Source organism: Pelophylax lessonae (genome assembly GCF_965119305.1).
Source record: "Pelophylax lessonae genome assembly, chromosome: 11".
NCBI lineage: Eukaryota > Metazoa > Chordata > Amphibia > Anura > Ranidae > Pelophylax > Pelophylax lessonae.
Genome location: NC_138778.1, coordinates 8,894,435 through 8,916,937, shown reverse-complemented (window position 1 = coordinate 8,916,937; position 22,503 = coordinate 8,894,435). Strand labels below are relative to the sequence as shown.

Below are 22,503 nucleotides of genomic sequence, written 5' to 3'. Positions count from 1 at the left end.
AACTCCAGGCAGGTAGCGTCGTGGTTGGGATTCGAAACAGCGACCCTCTTTGCTGCTAGGTGAAAGTGCTAACCACTACACCACTATGCCGCCCTATGATACCTTAACTGCCCACAAACCCCCTTCTGACCTAATCCGCCCACCGAGATGGGGAATGTTGGCGTCTGTGGGCAGTGTTCTGTTAAAAGCTGAACTCCAGGCGTACAGATGACCTATATAGATGGGAGCTGTTTGAACTATTTTGTATTTGTCCATCCAGTCCTGAGATTTACACAAACCCGGCTTGCAGGGCAGGAGATAATATTTACACCCCCCTCCCAAGCCTGTGACTACACAGTGAAGGGGAAGCAGCAGACTGATGAGCTCCTCTCTCTGTCACTCTGCTCTGTTCTTTAATCAGCGTGTTCTTTGTTAGTTCATGAGCACTGTAGTACAGCTGTGTATGGAGTGCAAACTCCCCACAATGAGTGACTGCCACTACAGCAGTATAACTGCCTTAGTCCGCATGTTGCTCAGGCAGGGATCATTGGAATATAAGAATTCCCAGGACATCTCCCTAAGAGCCTCCAACACAGAATAAATAAAGCTCACCAGGAGCCAAGAGAAAGGACCCCTTGGACAAAACGCGTTGGGTGGAGAATTTGGTGCTGACGTCACGCCGCTGTTAGATTCCAGGTCGACAGCGTTTTTTTAGATATGAGTGATTTGATTCATTGGTCTGCATGTGCTGTCCAGGCTTTTTACATTAAAGTACTGCACTATTGGAATCTTCTGTTGGCTCTAAAATGCTGGGAGGACGTACCTGGACGTCCTCCCGTTCTCGCGCTTCCCTCGTGCTTTGTGATCACGAAGTCCTTGGGACTTTGCCTTTTAGTTACACAAAGCCATGGGTTTTTATTATCCACCATCATGACTTTCTAGACACTGGCATCCTAACAACCAATTATGTATCAGTCAATAAGGAGGATATATCTGTTGCCTCCACAGCATCCTTATTTGACATTAGCTGACTGATGGAGAGTAATTGAGGGAGAAGAGAAACATTGGAATATTAGTCAGTACCAGTGTGCAAAAGTGTATTTACTTTGGAATAATCACCTCTAATGCTGGGTGTCCTATGTGTGTGGATGTTGCTCTATTATGTAAAGCTATTAGAATGTTTAGAATGGGGTTCCTTGAGATTGTCTATCATTTTAAAAGGGTGCCTCAACTGAAAAAAGGGTTAAGAAACATTGTTCTACAGCAATATCTTCCTTGCTCACATTGTCTACATCTGTGCATCTCCCACCTCTCGTCATCTTTATGGTCTTGGGCTCACATCTGATATTTTTCATTTTTTTTCTTTTTTATCCAGGTTTGGACATTGATGGTTTGTACAGGGTTAGTGGAAACCTGGCCACTATACAGAAGTTACGTCACAAGGTGGATCAAGGTGAGGAAATTGAACATCTTTATCCTTCTAAAGCAGTGGTCCTCAACTCCGGTCCTCAGGGCCCACCAACAGGCCAGGTTTGCAAGATAACTGAAATACATCCCAGGTGATATCATTTACTGCTCAGTGATTGTAGTACTCTAGTCTGCATCTCCCCAAGGTAATACCTAAAATTAGTGGGCCCTGAGGACCGGAGTCGAGGACCACTGTTCTAAAGCAGGCTCCACACTTTACAGGCGGATAATAAAATCTCCTAGAAGTGCAATATACTGAATGAAAGCGTTAGCTGGGCTATGCTGCTAAAGGAGATGTAAAGTGTGGGACCTACTCAAAGTACATGGCTCAAAGATCACCATCACTTTATTATATCTTCTAGATGAGAACTTCAACTTGGAAGATGGAAAGTGGGAAGATGTCCACGTCATCACTGGGGCCCTCAAGCTGTTTTTCCGGGAGTTGCCAGAGCCTCTGTTCCCCTACAGTCACTTTACAGATTTTGTTGAAGCAATAAGTAAGAACACCTTTCCTGTCCAGTCAGTGTTCACAGCCAAGTTAAATGTTCCCAAGTAGTATTGGTGAGGTGAATCCTAGTATGAGGTCTGGGCATGCAATGTGAGGGGAGTCACAGCATGGGTAATGTAAAGCAAATGGAGTGCACCATGATTCAGGGTCCCGGCCTGTAGGGTGATGAAAGCGTGGTATGAGGTCCAGTTCTGTATGGTGAGTATGGCTTCTGGGGCGCATGTATTAAGGGAGCCACAACCTGGTTCTGAGGGTGTACGGTCAGGGGAGTCTTTGTAGGGGGCCTTCATGGGAAGGGCAATCACAGTATGGGGTCTGGGGCTCTGTACAGTGAGGGGAGTAGTTGTATGGGATGAATATGGTGAGGGAGGTTGAAGTACTGGGTCTGGGCCCAGCACAACCATGGGAATTGTAGTATGGGGTCTGGGCTCTGTACAGTGAGGGGAGTAGTTGTATGGGAGGAATACGGTGAGGGAGGTTGAAGTATTGAGTCTGGGCCCTGCACGACCATGGGAATTGTAGTATGGGGTCTGGGGCTCTGTACAGTGAGGGGAGTAGTTGTAATCTCATGAATATGGTGAGGGAGGTTGAAGTACTGGGTCTTGGCCCTGCACAACCATGGGAATTGTAGTATGAGGTCTGGGGCTCTGTACAGTGAGGGGAGTAGTTGTATGGGATGAATACGGTGAGTGAGGTTGAAGTATTGGGTCTGGGCCCTGCACGACCATGGGAATTGTAGTATGGGGTCTGGGGCTCTGTACAGTGAGGGGAGTAGTTGTATGGGATGAATACGGTGAGGGAGGTTGAAGTATTGAGTCTGGGCCCTGCACAACCATGGAAATTGTAGTATGGGGTCTGGGGCTCTGTACAGTGAGGGGAGTAGTTGTAGGGCAAGAATACGGTGAGGGAGGTTGAAGTACTGGGTCTGGGCCCTGCACGACCATGGGAATTGTAGTATGGGGTCTGGGGCTCTGTACAGTGAGGGGAGTAGTTGTATGGCAAGAATACGGTGAGTGAGGTTGAAGTATTGGGTCTGGGTCCTGCACAACCATGGGAATTGTAGTATGGGGTCTGGGCTCTGTACAGTGAGGGGAGTAGTTGTATGGGATGAATACGGTGAGGGAGGTTGAAGTATTGGGGGTCTGGGTCCTGCACGACAGTGGGAATTGTAGTATGGATCTAGGGCATATACAGTGAGGCAAGTCACAGAACTGGTTCCAGGGTAGTGTGAATGTACTGAAGAGGAGGAGTAGTCTGCGGAAAGTTGAGGTCCAGGATCCAGAACCTGTATGGTGAGGGAAATAGTACAGGGTTTGTGACGTACTGGGGGGGGAGAGAGTGATGGGCTGGAATGTGTACAATAATAGGGAGCTGCAGTACTGGGTCTGGTGTCTTGTATAGCAAGGGGCAGGGCTGGTGATAGAAATCACGGGGGCCTTGTACAGCCTACCTGGCAGGGCCCCTCTCGTATATATCAAACAACATATTCACAAAAAATTTACTAAAATCGTTCTTAGAGGACACAAAGATAATAAAGAAGCTGTGTGAATTAGCCCTTTTTTTTTTTTAATGTTTTAAAATTATGGTTTTTATTTTACATTTTTTTTTTTTTTTTTTTTTTTATGGGACGGGGAAGCCAGCTTCCGCGGGGAGGGGGATCTGTGTCTCTCCCTGCAGCAGCTGAAAGCTAGTGGGAGAGAAATCGTTTTTAGCTGCTGCAGAGAGCCACACAGGGCATCCTGTAATTGCCCCTCTGTCTGACTGCGCTGATTCCCTCTGCTGTTCAAGCTCCCCTGTGTGCCCGGGCCACCTACAGGAGGACTGTTAGTACCCCCCCCCCCTCTCTATCAGCAGCCCTGGCAAGGAGTATTGTAGTACGGGTTTCGAGGCATGTATGGGAGTTACAGTCCATGCTCTTAGGAAAAAAGATTGGGATTTTAAATGAGGTGCGTGAGAACAGCCGGCCCTGCGTGAGAACAGCCGGCCCTAAGTAAACCATACTCACCGACCAGTCTGCTAACAAACTGTCTAACCGATCAATCTGTCTAACAATGTAGGTTAAAAACAGGGCTTTAGTTAACACACATTTGCAAATGCATTCGTAAGCTGCAAGGCCCCTTCACGGCACCCTGTATTACTTGCAGTTCTAACACTACTAATTTATAAGTGTGTCCACAGTGGGAGCACATGCTAGCTAATAGCTGTTTTTAACCTACATTGTTAGATTGATTACAGCATATAAAAGGTGTATCACAACACATCCTACGATACTGTGGATTGATGCATTTCGCCCACAATCTGGGCTTCCTCAGGATCCCGATGCGTGATAGACTTCAAAAATATATACCTTGAAATAAACAAATAACATCCCATAAATAGTCAATACATAAATGTATGTAACTAAACATGTAACCTTATCTATACAATGTAATAATAGACAGATCACATATTCATATATATATCAGCAAAAAGGGGAGGAAAAAAAAAAAAAAAAAGACAAACATTGTTAATTGGTTTATTTGCTCCTGATCTGCTCCCCTTTTTGCTTATATACAGGTCCCTCTCAAAAAATTAGCATATTGTGATAAAGTTCATTATTTTCTGTAATGTACTGATAAACATTAGACTTTCATATATTTTAGATTCATTACACACAACTGAAGTAGTGCAAGCCTTTTATTGGTTTAATATTGATGATTTTGGCATACAGCTCATGAAAAACCAAAATTCCTATCTCAAAAAATTAGCATATTTCATCCGACCAATAAAAAAAAAAAGTGTTTTTAATACAAAAAAATCAACCTTCAAAAAATGATGTTGAGTTATGCACTCAATACTTGGTCGGGAATCCTTTTGTAGAAATGACTGCATCAATGCGGCGTGGCCTGGAGGCGATCAGCCTGTGGCACTGCTGAGGTGTTATGAAGGCCCAGGATGCTTCGATAGCGGCCTTGAGCTCATCCAGAGTATTGGGTCTTGCGTCTCTCAACTTTCTCTTCACAACATCCCACAGATTCTCTATGGGTTTAGGTCAGGAGAGTTGGCAGGCCAATTGAGCACAGTAATGCCATGGTCAGTAAACCATTTACCAGTGGTTTTGGCACTGTGAGCAGGTGCCAGGTCGTGCTGAAAAATGAAATCTTCATCTCCATAAAGCTTTTCAGCAGATGGAAGCATGAAGTGCTCCAAAATCTCCCGATAGCTAGCTGCATTGACCCTGCCCTTGATAAAACACAGTGGACCAACACCAGCAGCTGACATGGCACCCCAGACCATCACCGACTGTGGGTACTTGACACTGGACTTCAGGCATTTTGGCATTTCCCTCTCCCCAGTCTTCCTCCAGACTCTGGCACCTTGATTTCCTGAATGACATGCAAAATTTGCTTTCATCCAAAAAAAGTACTTTGGACCACTGAGCAACAGTCCAGTGCTGCTTCTCTGTAGCCCAGGTCAGGCGCTTCTGCCGCTGTTTCTGGTTCAAAAGTGGCATGACCTGGGGAATGCGGCACCTGTAGCCCATTTCCTGTACACGGTGGCCCTAGATGTTTCTACTCCAGACTCAGTCCACTGCTTCCGCAGGTCCCCCAAGGTCTGGAATCGGTCCTTCTCCACAATCTTCCTCAGGGTCCGGTCACCTCTTCTCGTTGTGCAGCGTTTTCTGCCACACTTTTTCCTTCCCACAGACTTCCCACTGAGGTGCCTTGATACAGCACTCTGGGAACAGCCTATTCGTTCAGAAATTTCTTTCTGTGTCTTACCCTCTTGCTTGAGGGTGTCAATGATGGCCTTCTGGACAGCAGTCAGGTCGGCAGTCTTACCTATGATTGCGGTTTTGAGTAATGAACCAGGCTGGGAGTTTTTAAAAGCCTCAGGAATCTTTTGCAGGTGTTTAGAGTTAATTAGTTGATTCAGATGATTAGGTTAATAGCTCGTTTAGAGAACCTTTTCATGATATGCTAATTTTTTGGAGATAGGAATTTTGGTTTTTCATGAGCTGTATGCCAAAATCATCAATATTAAAACAATAAAAGGCTTGCACTACTTCAGTTGTGTGTAATGAATCTAAAATATATGAAAGTCTAATGTTTATAAGTACATTACAGAAAATAATCAACTTTACCACAATATGCTCATTTTTTGAGAGGGACCTGTATATGAATATGTATATGAATATGTAATCTGTATATTTATACATTGTATAGATAAGGTTACATGCTTATTTACATACATTTATGCATTGACTATTTATGGGATGTTTATTGTGTATATATTTTGAAAAGTCTCACGCATCCGGATCCTGAGGAAGCCCAGATTGTGGGTGAAAGGCATCGATCCACCCTATTGGAGGATGTGTTGTGTTATGTGATATACCTTTTTATAGGCTGTATTTTTATGTGTCAACTTTACTATCTTGTTTTAAATAAAACTTTGCATTTTTTTTTTTATGATTTTTTTCTTTTATATCTTTGGGCACACTAAAATCTCCATTTTCCTCATCTGCAGGGTTTCCCCCTGTCAGATTTGGTTTATTTTTTATTTTTAAATGCACTCAATTTTCAGGGGATAGTACCGGTATTTTGCTGATAGATAATTTACTCTCCATCCAATTCCCAGTGGTATTGTATACAGCAGGGATTCCCAAACTACGGCCCTGCCCCTGCAGCTGTTGCAGAACTACACGTCCCATGAGGCATTGTAAAACTGATGAGCATGCATGGGAATTGTAGTTCCTGAACAACTGGAGGGCCGTAGTTTGGGTATCCCTGGTATACATGATATGATAGTATCAGGATTTGTATATTCAACGTAGATCTATGCACTGAGGTTCGACCAACCAACAGGGAAAACCCAAATCAAGTCTGTGTGTCCAACACGCCAACATCTGGAATATTGGTACCAGTAAAGTTCTATATAAAATTCCCATACATTTGGTAAGCTTTGGTTTAACTGTACATAGGCCGGGTTTTCATTAAAATAGAATGCAATACGTTTTATAATTGGGGAAGATTGTCATACAGGTTTGCTGTGATTACATAACATTTTTGTGTCTTGACTTTTCTAAAAATCAGTCTGCAATTTTTCTACAATTTTTTTTTTTTTCTAAATATCTTAAGACCTTTTGTAAGTTTGGAATATTTTGATAGAAACTTGAAAAGTAAAAAAGGTATGAAATGTGGCGTCCCAACTTGATTTGCGTTCATAAAATTAATCTTGGAAAAAAAATAAATGCTCTCTCCGTTTGTGTTTATAATAGAACTGAATGACCAGAGCCAGAAGCTGCGTCGTATGAGGGAACTCGTCCTGTCACTGCCTCAACCCAACCTGGAGACCATGAGACTGCTCTTCCGACACCTGTGCAGGTGAGCTGCTGAGGGCCCACATGAGACTTCTGGGAGGCGCCCAAAGGTGGAGTCCAATCTAACCTGCTTTAGAAAAAGACAGAAGAGCTCCACAAAAAAACAGACCTGTATTTGTCTTTTGCCATGAGCATTTTCTCCATAATGGGGTGTAGTTATGTGGGATCCCAGGTGTGGGTTGGAGTTCAGGATATTATTTTACAATCTGAATATTGTCACTGAGATTAAGGCCCCTTTCACCCTTGTGCGACCTAAAAGTCGCGCGGTTATTTTGCCATGATTTTGACTTGAAGCTATGTCTATGGACCTCAAAACGCATCAAATTAGTGCAGAGACAACTTTAAAAGTCGTTGCAACTTGAAGTCGCACAGATATGAACGGTACTCATTGGAAGTCATAGAGTACGACTTGTCATGCGATTTTGCAGCCCCAAATCCCAGGACAAGTCACATAAGTTTGAAAGGGGTCTAAAGGCGGGTGCACACTGGACAAATATCGGCCGGTTCAACAGAAACTGGCCAACATCCATTTGGCCAGTGGGTACAGTAGACCGTTACAGTACAGTAGGTGGGTACAGTAGACCGTTCATCGACTGGCTTCTCTCCCAACGGTCATGCTGAAAAACCCAACATCCGATCAGCGCTGGCAGCCAGCGAGTGCTAATAAGTGTGTTCTTGCGGGGGGACACAATAGCACAGCAGGGGAGGGGAGATCAGTGCACCAACATCACTTTGCTAATATGGTGACCTCTGTTTTTTTTTTTTTTTGTTCAGCCTGCTGGACTGAATGGAAAAAAAATGTCTAGTGTGGTACCTAACTTTAGCTCTGTGTCCGATCAGATGCAGGAATGCTTTTAACCTCTCTTGGACATCAGAGAAGAACATCTGAGCTTTTGCATGTTGTTTCTAAGAAAACAAACAGAAGGCGCCTCTAAGTGCTGAAAACAAAAGACTTTTATTGCCAAAGGATAAAAATGCACTTACAAGCATTAAAATAAACCAGGCTCATCATAGGATGTGGCAAGGAATCCAGTGACAGATGGTTCCAGGGGTGGTCCAATGTGCAGCCTGATGGTGGAGATCCCAATCGACCAGCAGAGGAACACCACAACCGTGCTGCCCCGACCAGCGTGGAACACAAATGCCAGGAAGTGATGTCAAAAAGGCGGTACATGTTTCAGAGTGTCGATTGGCTCCTTCTTCATGCCGATGTTTCAGACACATGGACCCATGCACATTGGACCACCCCTGGGGCCTCCTGTCACTGGATTTCTTACCACATCCTATGATGAGGCTGGTTTATTTTAATGCTAGTAAGTGCATTTTTATCCTTTGGCAATACAAGTCTTGTTTTCTGCACTTAGTTCCAGAGTTTGCTTCTCTCTTGGAGTAGCTGCCCTAGTGCTGCTGAGACACCGGCTTGCCTGTTCTTTATCCAATCCCTTGCAGACATCGCCTCTGGCCAGAATCCACTATCCAGAGTGCCCTCCATCTCCTCATTCTGCTTATTGTTTCTATTTGAATCTTCCCTTCAAAGATGGAGGAAGCCTTAGGCCTCGTTTAATTGGGGGTACTTAATAACCACTTGCCGACCAGCCGCCATAGTGTTACGGTGGCAGGTCAGCTGTAGTGCGTGAAATGACATACCTGTCCCCTCTGCTGCTGACTACTGGGACGGGGGGTGCTGCAGCTGCAGGAGAGGTGTGCGGGCCACATTCGGCCCACGGGCCTTGTGTTTGACACCTGTGAGCTAGAGTATAAGACCATCGGAGATCGGTATAGAGAAAATACAAAACCGCATTCTCATAAGAATGGAAAAATGTGCTGAATGCACACACAGGACAAACCTTGTAATTTTGCCCATCCAGGAAGTTCCGTGTGTAGAGGGATGTCATAGTCACCAATCGCAAGTCGGTGTTCAGCGATTCACTATAATTGGAGGCTAAAAAGGGGGTGGTAATAAATAGCACATACTCAGACTGGTCTGGGGTGGTAAGTGGGGACCCCAAGACTCAGTCCTGGGACCAACCCTGTTCAATTTATTCATAAACAGCATTGAGGACGGGATCAGTAGTGCGATATCAGTTTTTGCAGATGACACAAAATTGGGCAGGGAAATAACTGCACAGCATGAAGCAGATATCCTACAGAATGACCTGGACAAAATAACGGAGTGGGCAACGACATGGCAAATGAGGTTTAACGTAGAGAAGTGTAAGGTTTTGCACTTGGGGACTAAAAACATAAAAGCACAATACACTTTAGGAGGGGAACCCTTGGGGGAATCAAAAATGGAGAAAGATCTGGGAGTCTTGGTAGAGGATAGACTAGGCAATAGCATGCAATGTCAAGCGGCAGCTGCCAAAGCCAGCAGAATATTAGCATGCATAAAGAAATGGATGTATTCCAGAGATAAAACTATAATCCTTCCACTTTATAAAACTCTGGTCCGACTGCATCTGGAGTATTCTGTCCAGTTCTGGTCACCAGTCCTCAGAAGGGATGTGTTGGAGCTGGAGAGAGTCCAGAGAAGGGCAACTAAACTAATTAGGGGATTGGAGGACCTTAATTATGAAGAGCGTCTGCAATCGCTTGATTTATTCTCCCTGGGGAAGAGACGCCTGAGAGGGGACATGATAGCAATTTATAAATACCTCAATGGTGATCTCAGCATAGAAAAAAAAAGCTATTCAGCCGAAAGGATTGCATGAGGACTCGAGGGCATACAATGCGATTAGAGGAGAAGCGTTTTAACCTCAGGAATTGCAGGGGGTTCTTTACTGTTAGGGCTACAAGATTGTGGAATTCTCTACCACAAGAGGTGGTTTCTGCGGGAAGTATGGTGGCTTTCAAAAGACTCTTGGATGTACATCTCAAGAATCAGAACATTCAGGGGTATGAGAGATGATTACGGCCACACACACCTACACAGGTTTAACTAGATGGACTATTGTCTTTATTCAACCTCAACTACTATGTAACCATGCATTAAAAATAGCTTTATTTTATTTTTTTATAGCGTTATTGAACACAGGGATTTGAACCGGATGTCTGTACAAAGCGTCGCCATTGTATTTGGGCCAACGTTGCTGAAACCAGAGGAGGAGGGTGCCAATATCGCCATGTACATGGTCTTCCAGAACCAGATTGTAGAGCACGTCCTCAACCAGTACAAATATATCTTCAGCTGATGGTGTGATGAGGATTGGCTCAGAGACCGCGATATGAAGGCGCAGGACCGCCGGAAGATGTCTTCTTATTTAATATGTATATATGTACAGACTCTATACAGAAATGCGAGCCTTTAGAGGGATTATATTCCACATCGAGAGAACCAAGGGATTACAGACTCCACATGTAATATTGTTGTCCTCTGTTGGAGGCACTTTGTGCCATATAAACGGGTTTTAGAAACATCATCTGCATATGTGGCAAAGCTGATGGCTGATTTTTGGGTACATTTTAGCTGGGTTTTACCGACCATTGTACAAGCTGGCGCAGTGCGCCTACAATGGATACTCATTGCTTTTGGGTGAGCTATCAATTGGTATAATGGATCTGCTGAGTTCACTGAAGTCAAGTCTGCAAAAAAGAGAAGCGGCCATTTGTAAAAATCTGGCCTTCACTCCTATAGGAAATCATGAAAGTTGGCCGCCAGCTGCCTGTCCATCTCCAGCATTGTTACTTTTATCGCTGACCCAAACCTGGAGGCATCAGTAAGGCGAACTTCAGCGTGTATAAGAGCAGTGTGAACAGCAAGCTTTGACAAAGGTTTATTGAAGCTTTTAATATACGATTCAGTTTCATTTTGTAAATACGGATTCTAATGGGAGTGCTGAACAGCAAGCTTGACAAAGCATTTGCAGAGCTTTCAGCAAGCTCTGTTGAAGCCAGGGCCATCTTTAATATTAATTGGACCCTGGTCAAATATTTTCTTGGGCCCTCCAAAATACACTTATTACCTATTTGCAGGCAGTGCGGGCCCAAGGGGCAGCTGCATTGGGCCCCACAACAATGACTGGGCCCTTTTGCCTTGTGGTAAAGACGACCCTGGTTGAAGCCACCATTCAGCTCCAGTTCATAAATATTGGAACATAGATCCTAATGGTAGTGTTGATAGCCACTTTAAACAATCTGCTAGCAGGCTTTCAACGAGCTTCAAGAAGTTCTGAAGCCTGCTAGCAGCTTGTCTAAAGTGGCTATCAACACTACCATTAGGATCTGTGTTCAATATTTATGAACTGGAGCTGAATGGTGGCTTCAACAGAGCTTGCTGAAAGCTCTGCAAATGCTCTGTCAAAGCTTGCTGTTCAGCACTCCCATGAGCAGGGGAGGACTGGGCCAGGGGGGGGGGGGGGGGCAATTGCCCTCTGAGTTGCTCTGATGCCCCGTAAAAAGGCTGCACTGCTTCTGCTACCAACATGTCTAAAGGATTCCTGGTGAAGAGAAGTAAAAAAGTCTAGCAATCTTCTAGCAGGCTTTCAACGAGCTTCAAGAAGATCTGCAGCCTGCTAGCAGCTTGTTCAAAGTGGCTATCAACACCACCATTAGGATCTGTGTTCCATATTTATGAACTGGAGCTGAATGGTCTGCAAATGCTCTGTCAAAGCTTGCTGTTAAGTACTCCCATGAGCAGGGGAGGACTGGGGGGGGGGGCAATTGCCCCCTGGGTTGCTCTGATGCCCTGTAAAAAGGCTGCACTGCTTTTGCTACCAACATGTCTAAAGGATTCCTGGTGAAGAGAAGTAAAAAGTCTCTGCCGCTGACCTACTGAGTGCAGGATGAAGACAAGGACAGAGTGCAGCGCCCCCCCCCAGCATTAATGGTATAAACTGTCTGACCAGTGGCCGGTTCCATGCCCCACTCTTCTGCCCCGGGCAGCCCTGACCGAGCTGTCCCAGCTCCCCTCAACCGCCCCCCTCCCCTGCTGGCCAGGTCGGGAACCTGGATTCAGCTGGTAAGTAGAGAACATTTGGAGCAGGGCTTCAGCTTGGAATGGAGGGTTAGGAGGACGGGAAGAAGGAGAGTGGGAGGGGGGGCCGAGTCGCTGCACAATGGGCCTCTGCTTTGTTCTTGCCCCCTGGGCTGAAAGTTGCCAGTCTGCCTCTGCCCATTAGAATCCGTGTTTTCAACATTTACAAACTGGAGCTGAATAGTATGTTAAAAGCTTCAACAAAGCGTGCCGATAGCTCTGAAAATGCTTTGTCAAAGCTTGTGGGTCACACTGTTCTTATACAAGCTGAAGCTCCTCTGTGCATCAGGCCTAAGGAGGAGGAAAGTCGAAACTCTGGATCTACAGCTGCTGTCTGAACATGGCGAAATGCATTGTCAAAAGGAAAAAGTCGGCAACAGTAACCTCTACAAGTACGGGTTTCCTTTTGTATATCTGGGATTGCTGTGTTTTCTAATATTCTCTCCCTGTCAGAGCAGATATGTTCTTTCAATGTCAGAGCCCAATGGAGGATGTCCTGTCCCCTGTCTGAGCTCAGCCCAGAGAACCAACACACTCTTGAGGTTGCTGAAGGAGAGTAAAAACCGTCATTTATTCCAAAATAAAGCTTCTCTCAGAGAAAAGGCACCCCAGACACAGCAGAGACTTGTAATAATTTGCTATCCCTTTACTGAGTATTTACTCCCAAACAGGGGAGGACTAGGCCAGGGGGGCAATTGCCCCCCTGGGCCGCTTTGATGCCCCGTAAAAAGGCTGCACAGCTTCTGCCAGACAAGCCTAAAGTTTTCTGTTGAAGAGAAGTAAAAAAAATCCCTGCTGCTGACCTACTACGTGGGGGTTTGAAGACAAGGACAGAGCGCAGACCTCCTCCGACCCCTCCTTGTGTCTGAACAGAGGATGATGGTTCCATGCCCCACTGGAGACTCTCCTCCTGCCCTAACCAATCTGTCCCAGCTCCTCCCAACAGCCCCCTGCTGCCCAGGTTGGGAACCTGGATTCAGCCGATGAGTAAAGAGTACCTGGAGTAGAGCTTCAGCCTGGAATGGGGGTCAGGAGGAGGCCGGTAAGAGTGAGAGGGGGGCCTAATCGCCGCACCATGGGCCTCTGGTTTGTACTTTGCCCCCCCCTTGGGCCAGATGTTGCCAGTCAGCCCCTGCTCCCAAATATAATGAATAATCCAGCATAGCAGAAACAGCAGACCAAGTTTATGTTTGACTACGGGCTTCTGCTATGCAGATTATTCATAAGGTTTGTTAATTGTGTATATATATATATGTATTTTTAGGGATAGGCCGATATATCGAGGGCCAATATGCACTTCCCCTGATATATCGGAATCGGCCCCGGAGGTTACCAATATTTCGGGAAAGTGCTGTACTGGAGTGATTCCTGCAGCTAGAGGCATCACCCCGGTACCGGCAGCCATGATTTGAATGCTTTTAAGTGCAGAGGAGGGGTTTGGGGTCTTTTAGACCCCCAGATCCCTCCACAACAGTACCTGTGAAGTACAAAAATATCGGCCGATACCGATATGCATTGGCCAAAATATCAGTATCGGCAAAGAAAAACCGATATCGGTCGATCACTATATATATATATATATATATTTATATACTGTAAACCAGTCCCCTTTACTTGGGAGGAGAAGCTTTATTTAGTGGCTGAGCTTGGACAGGAATTGGGACTACCTCAATGGTGACCGATTCTCTTTAAAGTGGAACTAAACCCATCAATTTAATGGTTGCAAAAAAAGTTACTTTCCCGGAATACCAGGACTGCTAACTGTCACATTTGCTTGTACTCTGAGCAAAACTGTCAAACTAGATGCGTACGTTTAGGGGTCACAATTGCAGCCCAGCCCCCTGCACACCTGGATAGGAGGAGTGGCGGGGGCAGCATATAGAGCAACCAATCCTCCTCCATTTTCCTGAAAGGCTGCAGGAGGAAAACGGATGGGGTTAGTTCCTCACATGCCGCCCCTCATATCCGGCTCCTGTGTAGTCCCCCTGCCCCCCCCCTCATCCCCCATAATGGTGCCAGGTTCCCCCCTTCTCCTCTCCCGCCAGCTGCTGCAGGGGATGCTTTCAGGAAGGAGAGTGGGGAAGGTTTCGGTAAATGTCATTAGCGGCCCCTTCCTTGGGGAAGGTTTCGGTAAATGTCATTAGCGGCCCCTTCCTTGGGGAAGGTTTCGGTAAATGTCATTAGTGGCCCCTTCCTTGTCTTAATGAATAGTCAGTGATCAGTACAGTCAGTGATCAGTACCAATCACTGTCTCTGTTCATTCAGAACCAGGGCACAGTAAACTGTTTACTATGCTTCATTTTGTGAATGAACCGGAAGCTCTGTATAGAGCTATTCCTGTCTATTAAGTCTGCGATGTCTGCTGTTAGACCTCTGATATTTCAGTAAACGGGGCTTGTAAAAATTAAGATGGTAAAAATAAAAGAACAAGAAATAAACTACTGACCTGAGTGGCGGAAACTACCAGGGTCACAAAGGTTGCACTTGCAACCAAGCCCTGGCATTCAGCAACCATGGGGGGGGGCGGACAGGGGTCAGAAGGGTCTTTATGGTTTCTTGCACCAGGGCCCTGAAGGTTCTAGTTACGCTTTCTTGGCTGCAAAGGATTGGAGGGTTTAGTTCCGCATTAAGCCGACTGGAACTTCGATGTAGACTGAGCAGACGTCATTTAATAATTCTACAGAAGTGCCTTTTCCCTCTCACAGCTTTTCTACACGGTTCAAACAGTGGATACAAATAATAAAGCTTCTTGTTACACTTCTAATATTGTCCATTACAATTTTCCATCAGTTATGTTGCTGTCATATTCTGTGGTGCTGCGGGGGTACAGAGAACCTCAAGCCTTTTACATCAGTGTCTGCACCAGAGGAGCTTACACTCCAATTATACATTTATATTTTGTAGTGCTGTACAGAGAACACACGAAGTCAGTCACATCAGAGGTGCTTACAGTCTAATGCCCCTCCAGTCAAACAGTGCTGAGTGCAGTGACGTCACTGGGGTTGGTGTCACCCCCTCCCTGCCGGGGGGGCTGACACCATGTTGTCCTGCCGCTACTCCTAGCACAAATCGCCCCCCCCCCCCCCCCGATCCCTTCTCCTAGCACAAATCCCCCCCCCCCCGATCCCTTCTCCTAGCACAAATCCCCCCCCCCCGATCCCTTCTCCTAGCACAAATCCCCCCCCGATCCCTTCTCCTAGCACAAATCCCCCCCCCCGATCCCTTCTCCTAGCACAAATCCCCCCCCCCGATCCCTTCTCCTAGCACAAATCCCCCCCCCCCGATCCCTTCTAGCACAAATCCCCCCCCCCGATCCCTTCTCCTAGCACAAATCCCCCCCGATCCCTTCTCCTAGCACAAATCCCCCCCCGATCCCTTCTCCTAGCACAAATTCCCCCCCGATCCCTTCTCCTAGCACAAATTCCCCCCCCCCCCGAGCCCTTCTCCTAGCACAAATCCCCCCCCGATCCCTTCTCCTAGCACAAATCCCCCCCCCATCCCTTCTCCTAGCACAAATCCCCCCCCCCCCCCCCCCGATCCCTTCTCCTAGCACAAATCCCCCCCCCCGATCCCTTCTCCTAGCACAAATCATCCCCCCCCAACCCTTCTCCTAGCGCAAAAATCCCCCCCCCCCGATCCCTTCTCCTAGCACAAATCCCCCCCGATCCCTTCTCCCAGCATAAATCCCCCCCCCCCCCCGATCCCTTCTCCTAGCATAAAATCCCCCCCCAATCCCTTCTCCTAGCACAAATCCCCCCCCGATCCCTTCTCCTAGCACAAATCCCCCCCGATCCCTTCTCCTAGCACAAATCCCCCCCCCCGATCCCTTCTCCTAGCACAAATCCCCCCCCCCCCCCCATCCCTTCTCCTAGCACAAATCCCCTCCCCGATCCCTTCTCCTAGCACAAATCCCCCCCCCCATCCCTTCTCCTAGCACAAATCCCCCCCTCAATTCCCTCTCCTGGAATGGATTGAGTGTACAGTATATAGTTTGTAGGATGTGCAGTATATAGTGTAGGTATATAGTGTATACAGAATATAGTAGTGTATATAGTGTACAGAATATAGTGTATACAGTGGACAGAATATAGTTTGTAGGACGTGCAGTATATAGTGTATACAGTGTACAGAATATAATGTTCAGAATATAGTGTATACAGCGTACAGAATACAGTATATACAGCGTACAGTATATAGGGTATACAGAATACATCATGCACGGGAGGTCCTGAAAATTCCATGTCCAACTGACACGCGCAGTATGACCCTGAAAACATCCATCACCCTACTGTGCATACGTCAACTGCCGGTCCGCGCATGCGCAGTGAAGAAACGAAAAATCTGTCACCCTACTGCGCAAGCGTCAAGTTCCAATCTGCGCATGTGCAGTAGAGACCTGACATTTAGTCACCCTACTGTGCATGCAAGTTCAGATCCGCACATGCACAGTAAAGATCCGAATCCGCATGCGTGGTAGAGACCCTAAAATTGTGTCAAATTCAGATCTGCGCATGTGCAGTAGGGGGCCTGAAAATATATCACCCTACTGCGCATGCATCGATCGGGATTCGACACATGCAAAGTAGCAATCCGAAAAATCCATCACTATATTGCACATGCGTAGAATTCTGATTGCCTGAAATCTGTCACCTGTATGGTCTGCTAGTCTCTCAATAACAGTGTGGACACTCCAGCAGTCACTTGAACAGTGTTCTGGATGGGGGGGTTACAGAGAGATTAACCTTACGGGTTCAGAGGACTGGTGTTATGGGTAGTTGAAAGTTATGGCTGACAAACACAGTTCTCCTAGTCTCCTGCAGAGGGCACTCCAACACAAAACCTAATAAACAATGCCTTGAAAAAGTATTCATACCCCTTAAAATTTCCCACATTTTGTCATGTTACAACCAAAAACATAAATGTATTTTATTGGGATTTTATGTGAGACCGACACAAAGTGGCCATAATTGTGAAGTGGAAGGAAAATGATAAATGGTTTTCATAATTTTATTACAAATCTGTGAAAAGTGTGGGGGGTATTTATATTCACCCCCCCCCCTCGAATCAATACTTTGTAGAACCGCCTTTCCCAGCAATTACAGCTGAACATAGGCGTGCGCACAGGGTGTGCCTGGGCACACCCTAATCACCTAGGGCACATTAGCATTATCGCTCTGTTTGCCAGTGAGGAGATGGGAAAGATCTCCCTCGGACCTGCTCTGCCATAAGAGAAGTGCCACACACTTCTATTTCACTTTGCCAGCAGGGAGAGTAATGTACCAGGGCCATATACATGTAGGCAAACACATGCATGTGTATTTAAACTTTGGGGTGCACACCCTAATGCAATAGGCTGCGCACACCTATGCAGCTGAAAGTCTTTTTGGGGATGACTCTACCAGCTTTGCACATCTAGAGAGGGACATTTCTGCCCATTCTTATTTGCAGAATATCTCAAGCTCTGTCAGGTTGGATGGAGAGCGTCTGTGAGTAGCAATTTTCAAGTCTTGCCACAGATTCTCAATGTGATTTAGGTCTGGATTGTGACTGGGCCATTCTAACACATGAATATGCTTTGATGTAAATCATTCCATTGTAGCTCCGGCTGGATGTTTTGGGTCATTGTCCTGCTGGAAGGTGAACCTCCGCCCCAGTCTCAGGTCTTTTCTTCTAAGATTGCCCAGTATTTGGCTCCATCCATCTTCCCATCAACTCTGACCAGCTTCCCTGTCCCTGCTGAAGAAAAGCATCCCCACAACATGATGCTGCCACCACCATGTTTCACGGTGGGGATGGTGTGTTCAGGGTGATGTGCAGTGTTAGTTTTTCGCTTTTAGGGCAAAAAGTTTGATTTTGGCCTCCTCTGAGCAGAGCTCCTTCTTCCACATGTTTGCTGTGTCCCCCACATGGCTTCTCACAAACTGCAAACAGGACTTCTTATGGCTTTCTTCCACCAATGGCTTTCTTCTTCTCACTCTTCCATAAAGGGCAGATTTGTGGAGCGCAGGACTAATAGTTGTCCTGTGGACAGATTCTCCCACCTGAGCTGTGGATCTCTGCACCTCCTCCAGAGTTCCCATGGGCCTCTCGGCTGCTTCTCTGATGAATGCTCTCCTTGCCCGGCCGGTCAGTTTAGGTGGACGGCCATGTCTTGGTAGGGTTGCAGTTGTGCCATACTCTTTCCATTTTCCCATGATGGATTGAACAGCGCTCCGTGAGATTTTCAAAGCTTGGTAGATATTTTTTATAACCTAACCCTGCTTTAACCTTCTCCACAACTTTACCCCTGACCAGTCTGGTGTGTTCCTTGGCCTTCATGATGCTGTTTGTTCACTAAGGTTCTCTAAACCTCTGAGGGCTTCACAGAACAGGTGTATTTATACTGATATTAAATTACACACAGGTGGACTCTATTTACTAATTAGGTGACTTCTGAAGGCAATTGGTTCTATTAGATTTTGGTTAGGGGTATCAGAGTAAAAGGGGGCTGAATAAAAATGCACGTCACCAATGTTCCCCTCTAAGCTGTGCGCCTGCGCGGACGCGCTGTACAATTGAAGGTCCCATGCACGCACATATTCGGACCGTGCAGCCGCAGACGTGGCGGCCGGGGAGCAGAGCAGTGCGCCCTGAGCCTGCCCATTCTGTGACAATAGCGAATGAAAATTCGCTATTGTCACACAGATCCTCCTCCTGGCCAATCAGGGAGCGGGTCCTCCCCTGGAGTGCTCCTCTGCAGCCAGGTCAGCCTGCCCCCCCCCCTTCCCGAGGCAGGAGACAGGAGGACTGAGGAGACGCGGGGAGCCGGGGACTGAAGAGAAGCTGCCATGACCGTCCGTGAGGTTAAGTGCACAGGTCTCGCGGGGGGAACGCTGGCACTCTGCAATGATTGGGGGCAATGCTGTGGGTACTCTGCAATTGATTGGGGGCAATGCTGTGGCACTCTGCAATTGATTGGGGGGCAATGCTGTGGGCACTCTGCAATTGATTGGGGGGCAATCCTGTGGGCACTCTACAATGTATTGGGGGCAATGCTGTGGGCACTCTACAATGGATTGGGGGCAATGCTGTGGGCACTCTACAATGGATTGGGGGCAATGCTGTGGTCACTCTGCAATTGATTGGGGGCACACTGGTCACCCTGCATTGACGTCCCCCCCCCCCCCCCCCATTGCTCAGTCTAAAGGTTTGCGCTCAGAAATGTTTTTATTTGCTCAGCACAGTAAAAAATTAGAGGGAACATTGCACGTCACACTTTTCACACATTTGGAAACATTTTTGAAAACCATTTATCATTTTCCTTCCACTTCACAATTATGTGACACTTTGTGTCGGTCTATCACATAAAATCCCAATAAAATAAATACATTTACGTTTTTGGTTGTAACATGACAAAATGTGGAAAATTTCAAGGGGTGTGAATACTTTTTCAAGGCACTGTACAGCACAGTATTGGCTACTGTAATAAAAATGTTCTCCCAGTCTCCTGCCGTGGGAACGTCACCACAAGACCTGGCATGCATGGGGAAGATCAGCACAAGACCTGACAACCAGTAAATCACACTTGTCCAAATACAATGCCATCAGTTGCAGAAGGTGCACCAAACATTAGTCCTGACATGCGCTACAATCACTTCCATCCAGTATGAACACAGTTCTCCCTGTCACCTCCAGATGGCGCTCCAGCATAAAGCTTGGATTGCAACACAATCACCAATGTCTTGTCCTGGAACAGTTCTGCCAACTACCTACAGAGGGAACTCCAGCACCAATGAGGACTCTGAACCAGGGGAGGACTGGGCCAGGGGTCAGGGAGGGAAATTGCCCCCCGGGCCGCTCTGATGCCCCATAAAAAGGCTGCACTGCTTCTGCTATAGACACGCCTAAAGGATTCCTGGTGAAGAGGAGCAAAAAGTCCCTTCCGCTGACCTACTGAGTGCGAGATGGAGACAAGGACAGAGCGCAACCCTCCGGAGCTGTGAGCATGCGCATTGGTAAGCTGCTCAGCTGTTCCATGACGTAGGTGCAACCCTCCGGAGCTGTGAGCATGAGCATTGGTAAGCTGCTCAGCTATTCCATGACGTAGGTGAACAGGAAGTGACAAGGGTAGGGAATTTTCACGGAACACCGGGAGTGGAGCTTCAGCCTGGAATGGGGGGTCAGGAGGAGGACAGGAAGAGGGAGAGTGGGAGCGGGGCAGAGTCGCTGCACTATGGGCCTCTGGACTGTACTTACTCCCTGGGCTGAAAGTTGCCAGTCTGCCCCTGTTCTGAACAATCTCTGCCAGCAAAGACGGTGATTGGAAAATTCCTTCCATTGACCACCATGCCTGAGGAATGGTTTATTGCCATTAGAACTTATTCTGCCCCCACTGACCACATTCTGGCCCCCTAAAAGTCTAAAATACAGTAAACTGGCCCTTTGTTTATAAAGTTTGGAGACCCCCTGACGTATGTCATGTCTGACAACAGTTCTCTCCATCTCCTGCAGAGGGAGCTCCAGCATAAGGCTTGGCATGCTGCACAGGTACAGATGTAACCTTCCTCATTACCTGCAGAGGGTGCTCCAACACAAGGCCCAGCATTCATTCCTATTAAAGTGTATGCTGGAGACTAATTGGTAAAGCCCCGTGCAAAAATCTTTTCAAAAGGTTGTTGCAATCTTGGATAAATAATTATGACGGTTGTGCATATCCAGCACTCGGCCAGTAGGAAGCCACGATGTGGACAGCACCCGTTTAGCATGGAGATGTTGCAATAGGATGGGTGCTGATTAGGCCATGTCTCCATGCTAAACGGGTGCTGACTACGTCGTGGCTCCCTACTGGACGAGTGCTGGCTATGCCATTGCTGCTTAAAAAAAAAAAAAAAAAAAAAGTTATACTTACCTTCTCAGTACAATGCCATTGCACAGTGCAGTCCCTTACTTCCTCCTCTGGAGTCCCCTGCTGGCCCTCTGCACTTCTTCGGAGTGCCCCCTCAGTAAGCAGTGTGCTGTGGGGGCAGCCGTGCAGGCATGTTCCAGAGCAGGGCTGTGTGCATCCATAGACACACACAGCCCAGCTCAGCCAATGACTCCCGCTGCTCATTGTCGCCTGCGAGACTGGAAGAAGGAGCAGTGGCACTGCAGATGGGACAACACTGGATTGGTGAATTGGACAATATTTGCATATGTTTACTTCCAATAACAAATTTCCTATAATATAGTACAAGTTGAAGCCCCACCCAGTAATTGCTGATGGACCCTTCCATGGTTCTGATGGATCTTTATAGCCACCTTCAGGTCAAACTGCATATAAACCAATCAGTACATTGACTGACCCAACAACCTCCCATACAGCACAGCTTTGCATGATATATAGGGCCTGATAAAATATTGTTGGCGCAGAATTAGAAATGGTGTCATGGAAATTCTTTGCTAAATATCCATAAAAGAGTGCAAATGTTGACAAATTTCCTATTACCCTATGTCGGAATGATCGTAAGATTTTAAAGAGTCCTGTGCCACCTACTGCTTGGCACACTCTGTGCTTAAAATACTGTATATATATATATATATATATATATATATATATATATATATATATATGTTCTTTTCAGATTTCTGACTCCAGGGGGGCAAACTGACCTGGCTGCAGAGGAGCACTCCAGGGGAGCCAGGCTGACCTGGCTGCAGAGGAGCACTGCAAGGGGGGCAAGGCTGACCTGGCTGCAGAGGAGCACTGCAGGGGGGGGCCAGGCTGACCTGGCTGCAGGGGAGCACTCCAGGGGGGGGGGACAGGCTGACCTGGCTGCAGAGGAGCACTCCAGGGGGGGCAGGCTGACCTGGCTGCAGAGGAGCCAGGCTGACCTGGCTGCAGAGGAGCACTCCAGGGGGGGGGGGGGCCAGGCCGACCTGGCTGCAGAGGAGCACTCCAGGGGGGGGGAGGCAGGCCGACCTGGCTGCAGAGGAGCCAGGCTGACCTGGCTGCAGAGGAGCACTCCAGGGGGGGCCAGGCTGACCTGGCTGCAGAGGAGCACTCCAGGGGGGGCCAGGCTGACCTGGCTGCAGAGGGCAACCCCAGGGGGGCCAGGCTGACCTGGCTGCAGAGGAGCACTCCAGCGGGGCCAGGCTGACCTGGCTGCAGAGGAGCACTCCAGGGGGGGCAGGCTGACCTGGTTGCATCGGACGAATCTGGGGGATAGGCTGATGAGGACTTCAGGGGGACACACAGAAGTG

General features: G+C 47.3%; 1 protein-coding gene across 3 annotated transcripts in view; it reads left to right on the top strand.

Annotated features, from left to right (window-relative positions):
- LOC309567274 (rho GTPase-activating protein 27-like) overlaps positions 1-10,712 on the top strand; it is a 103,733-nt gene extending 93,021 nt beyond the window's left edge. For all 3 annotated transcript variants that reach the window (XM_082272659.1, XM_082272660.1, XM_082272661.1), the window contains 4 exons: positions 1,355-1,432; positions 1,809-1,943; positions 7,212-7,317; positions 10,333-10,712. In XM_082272659.1, coding sequence (XP_082128785.1) covers positions 1,355-1,432; positions 1,809-1,943; positions 7,212-7,317; positions 10,333-10,504 — 491 coding nt within the window. In that variant the 3' untranslated portion in view covers positions 10,505-10,712. The remainder of the gene's footprint in view (positions 1-1,354; positions 1,433-1,808; positions 1,944-7,211; positions 7,318-10,332) is intronic.
- Positions 10,713-22,503: the final 11,791 nt, after the last annotated feature.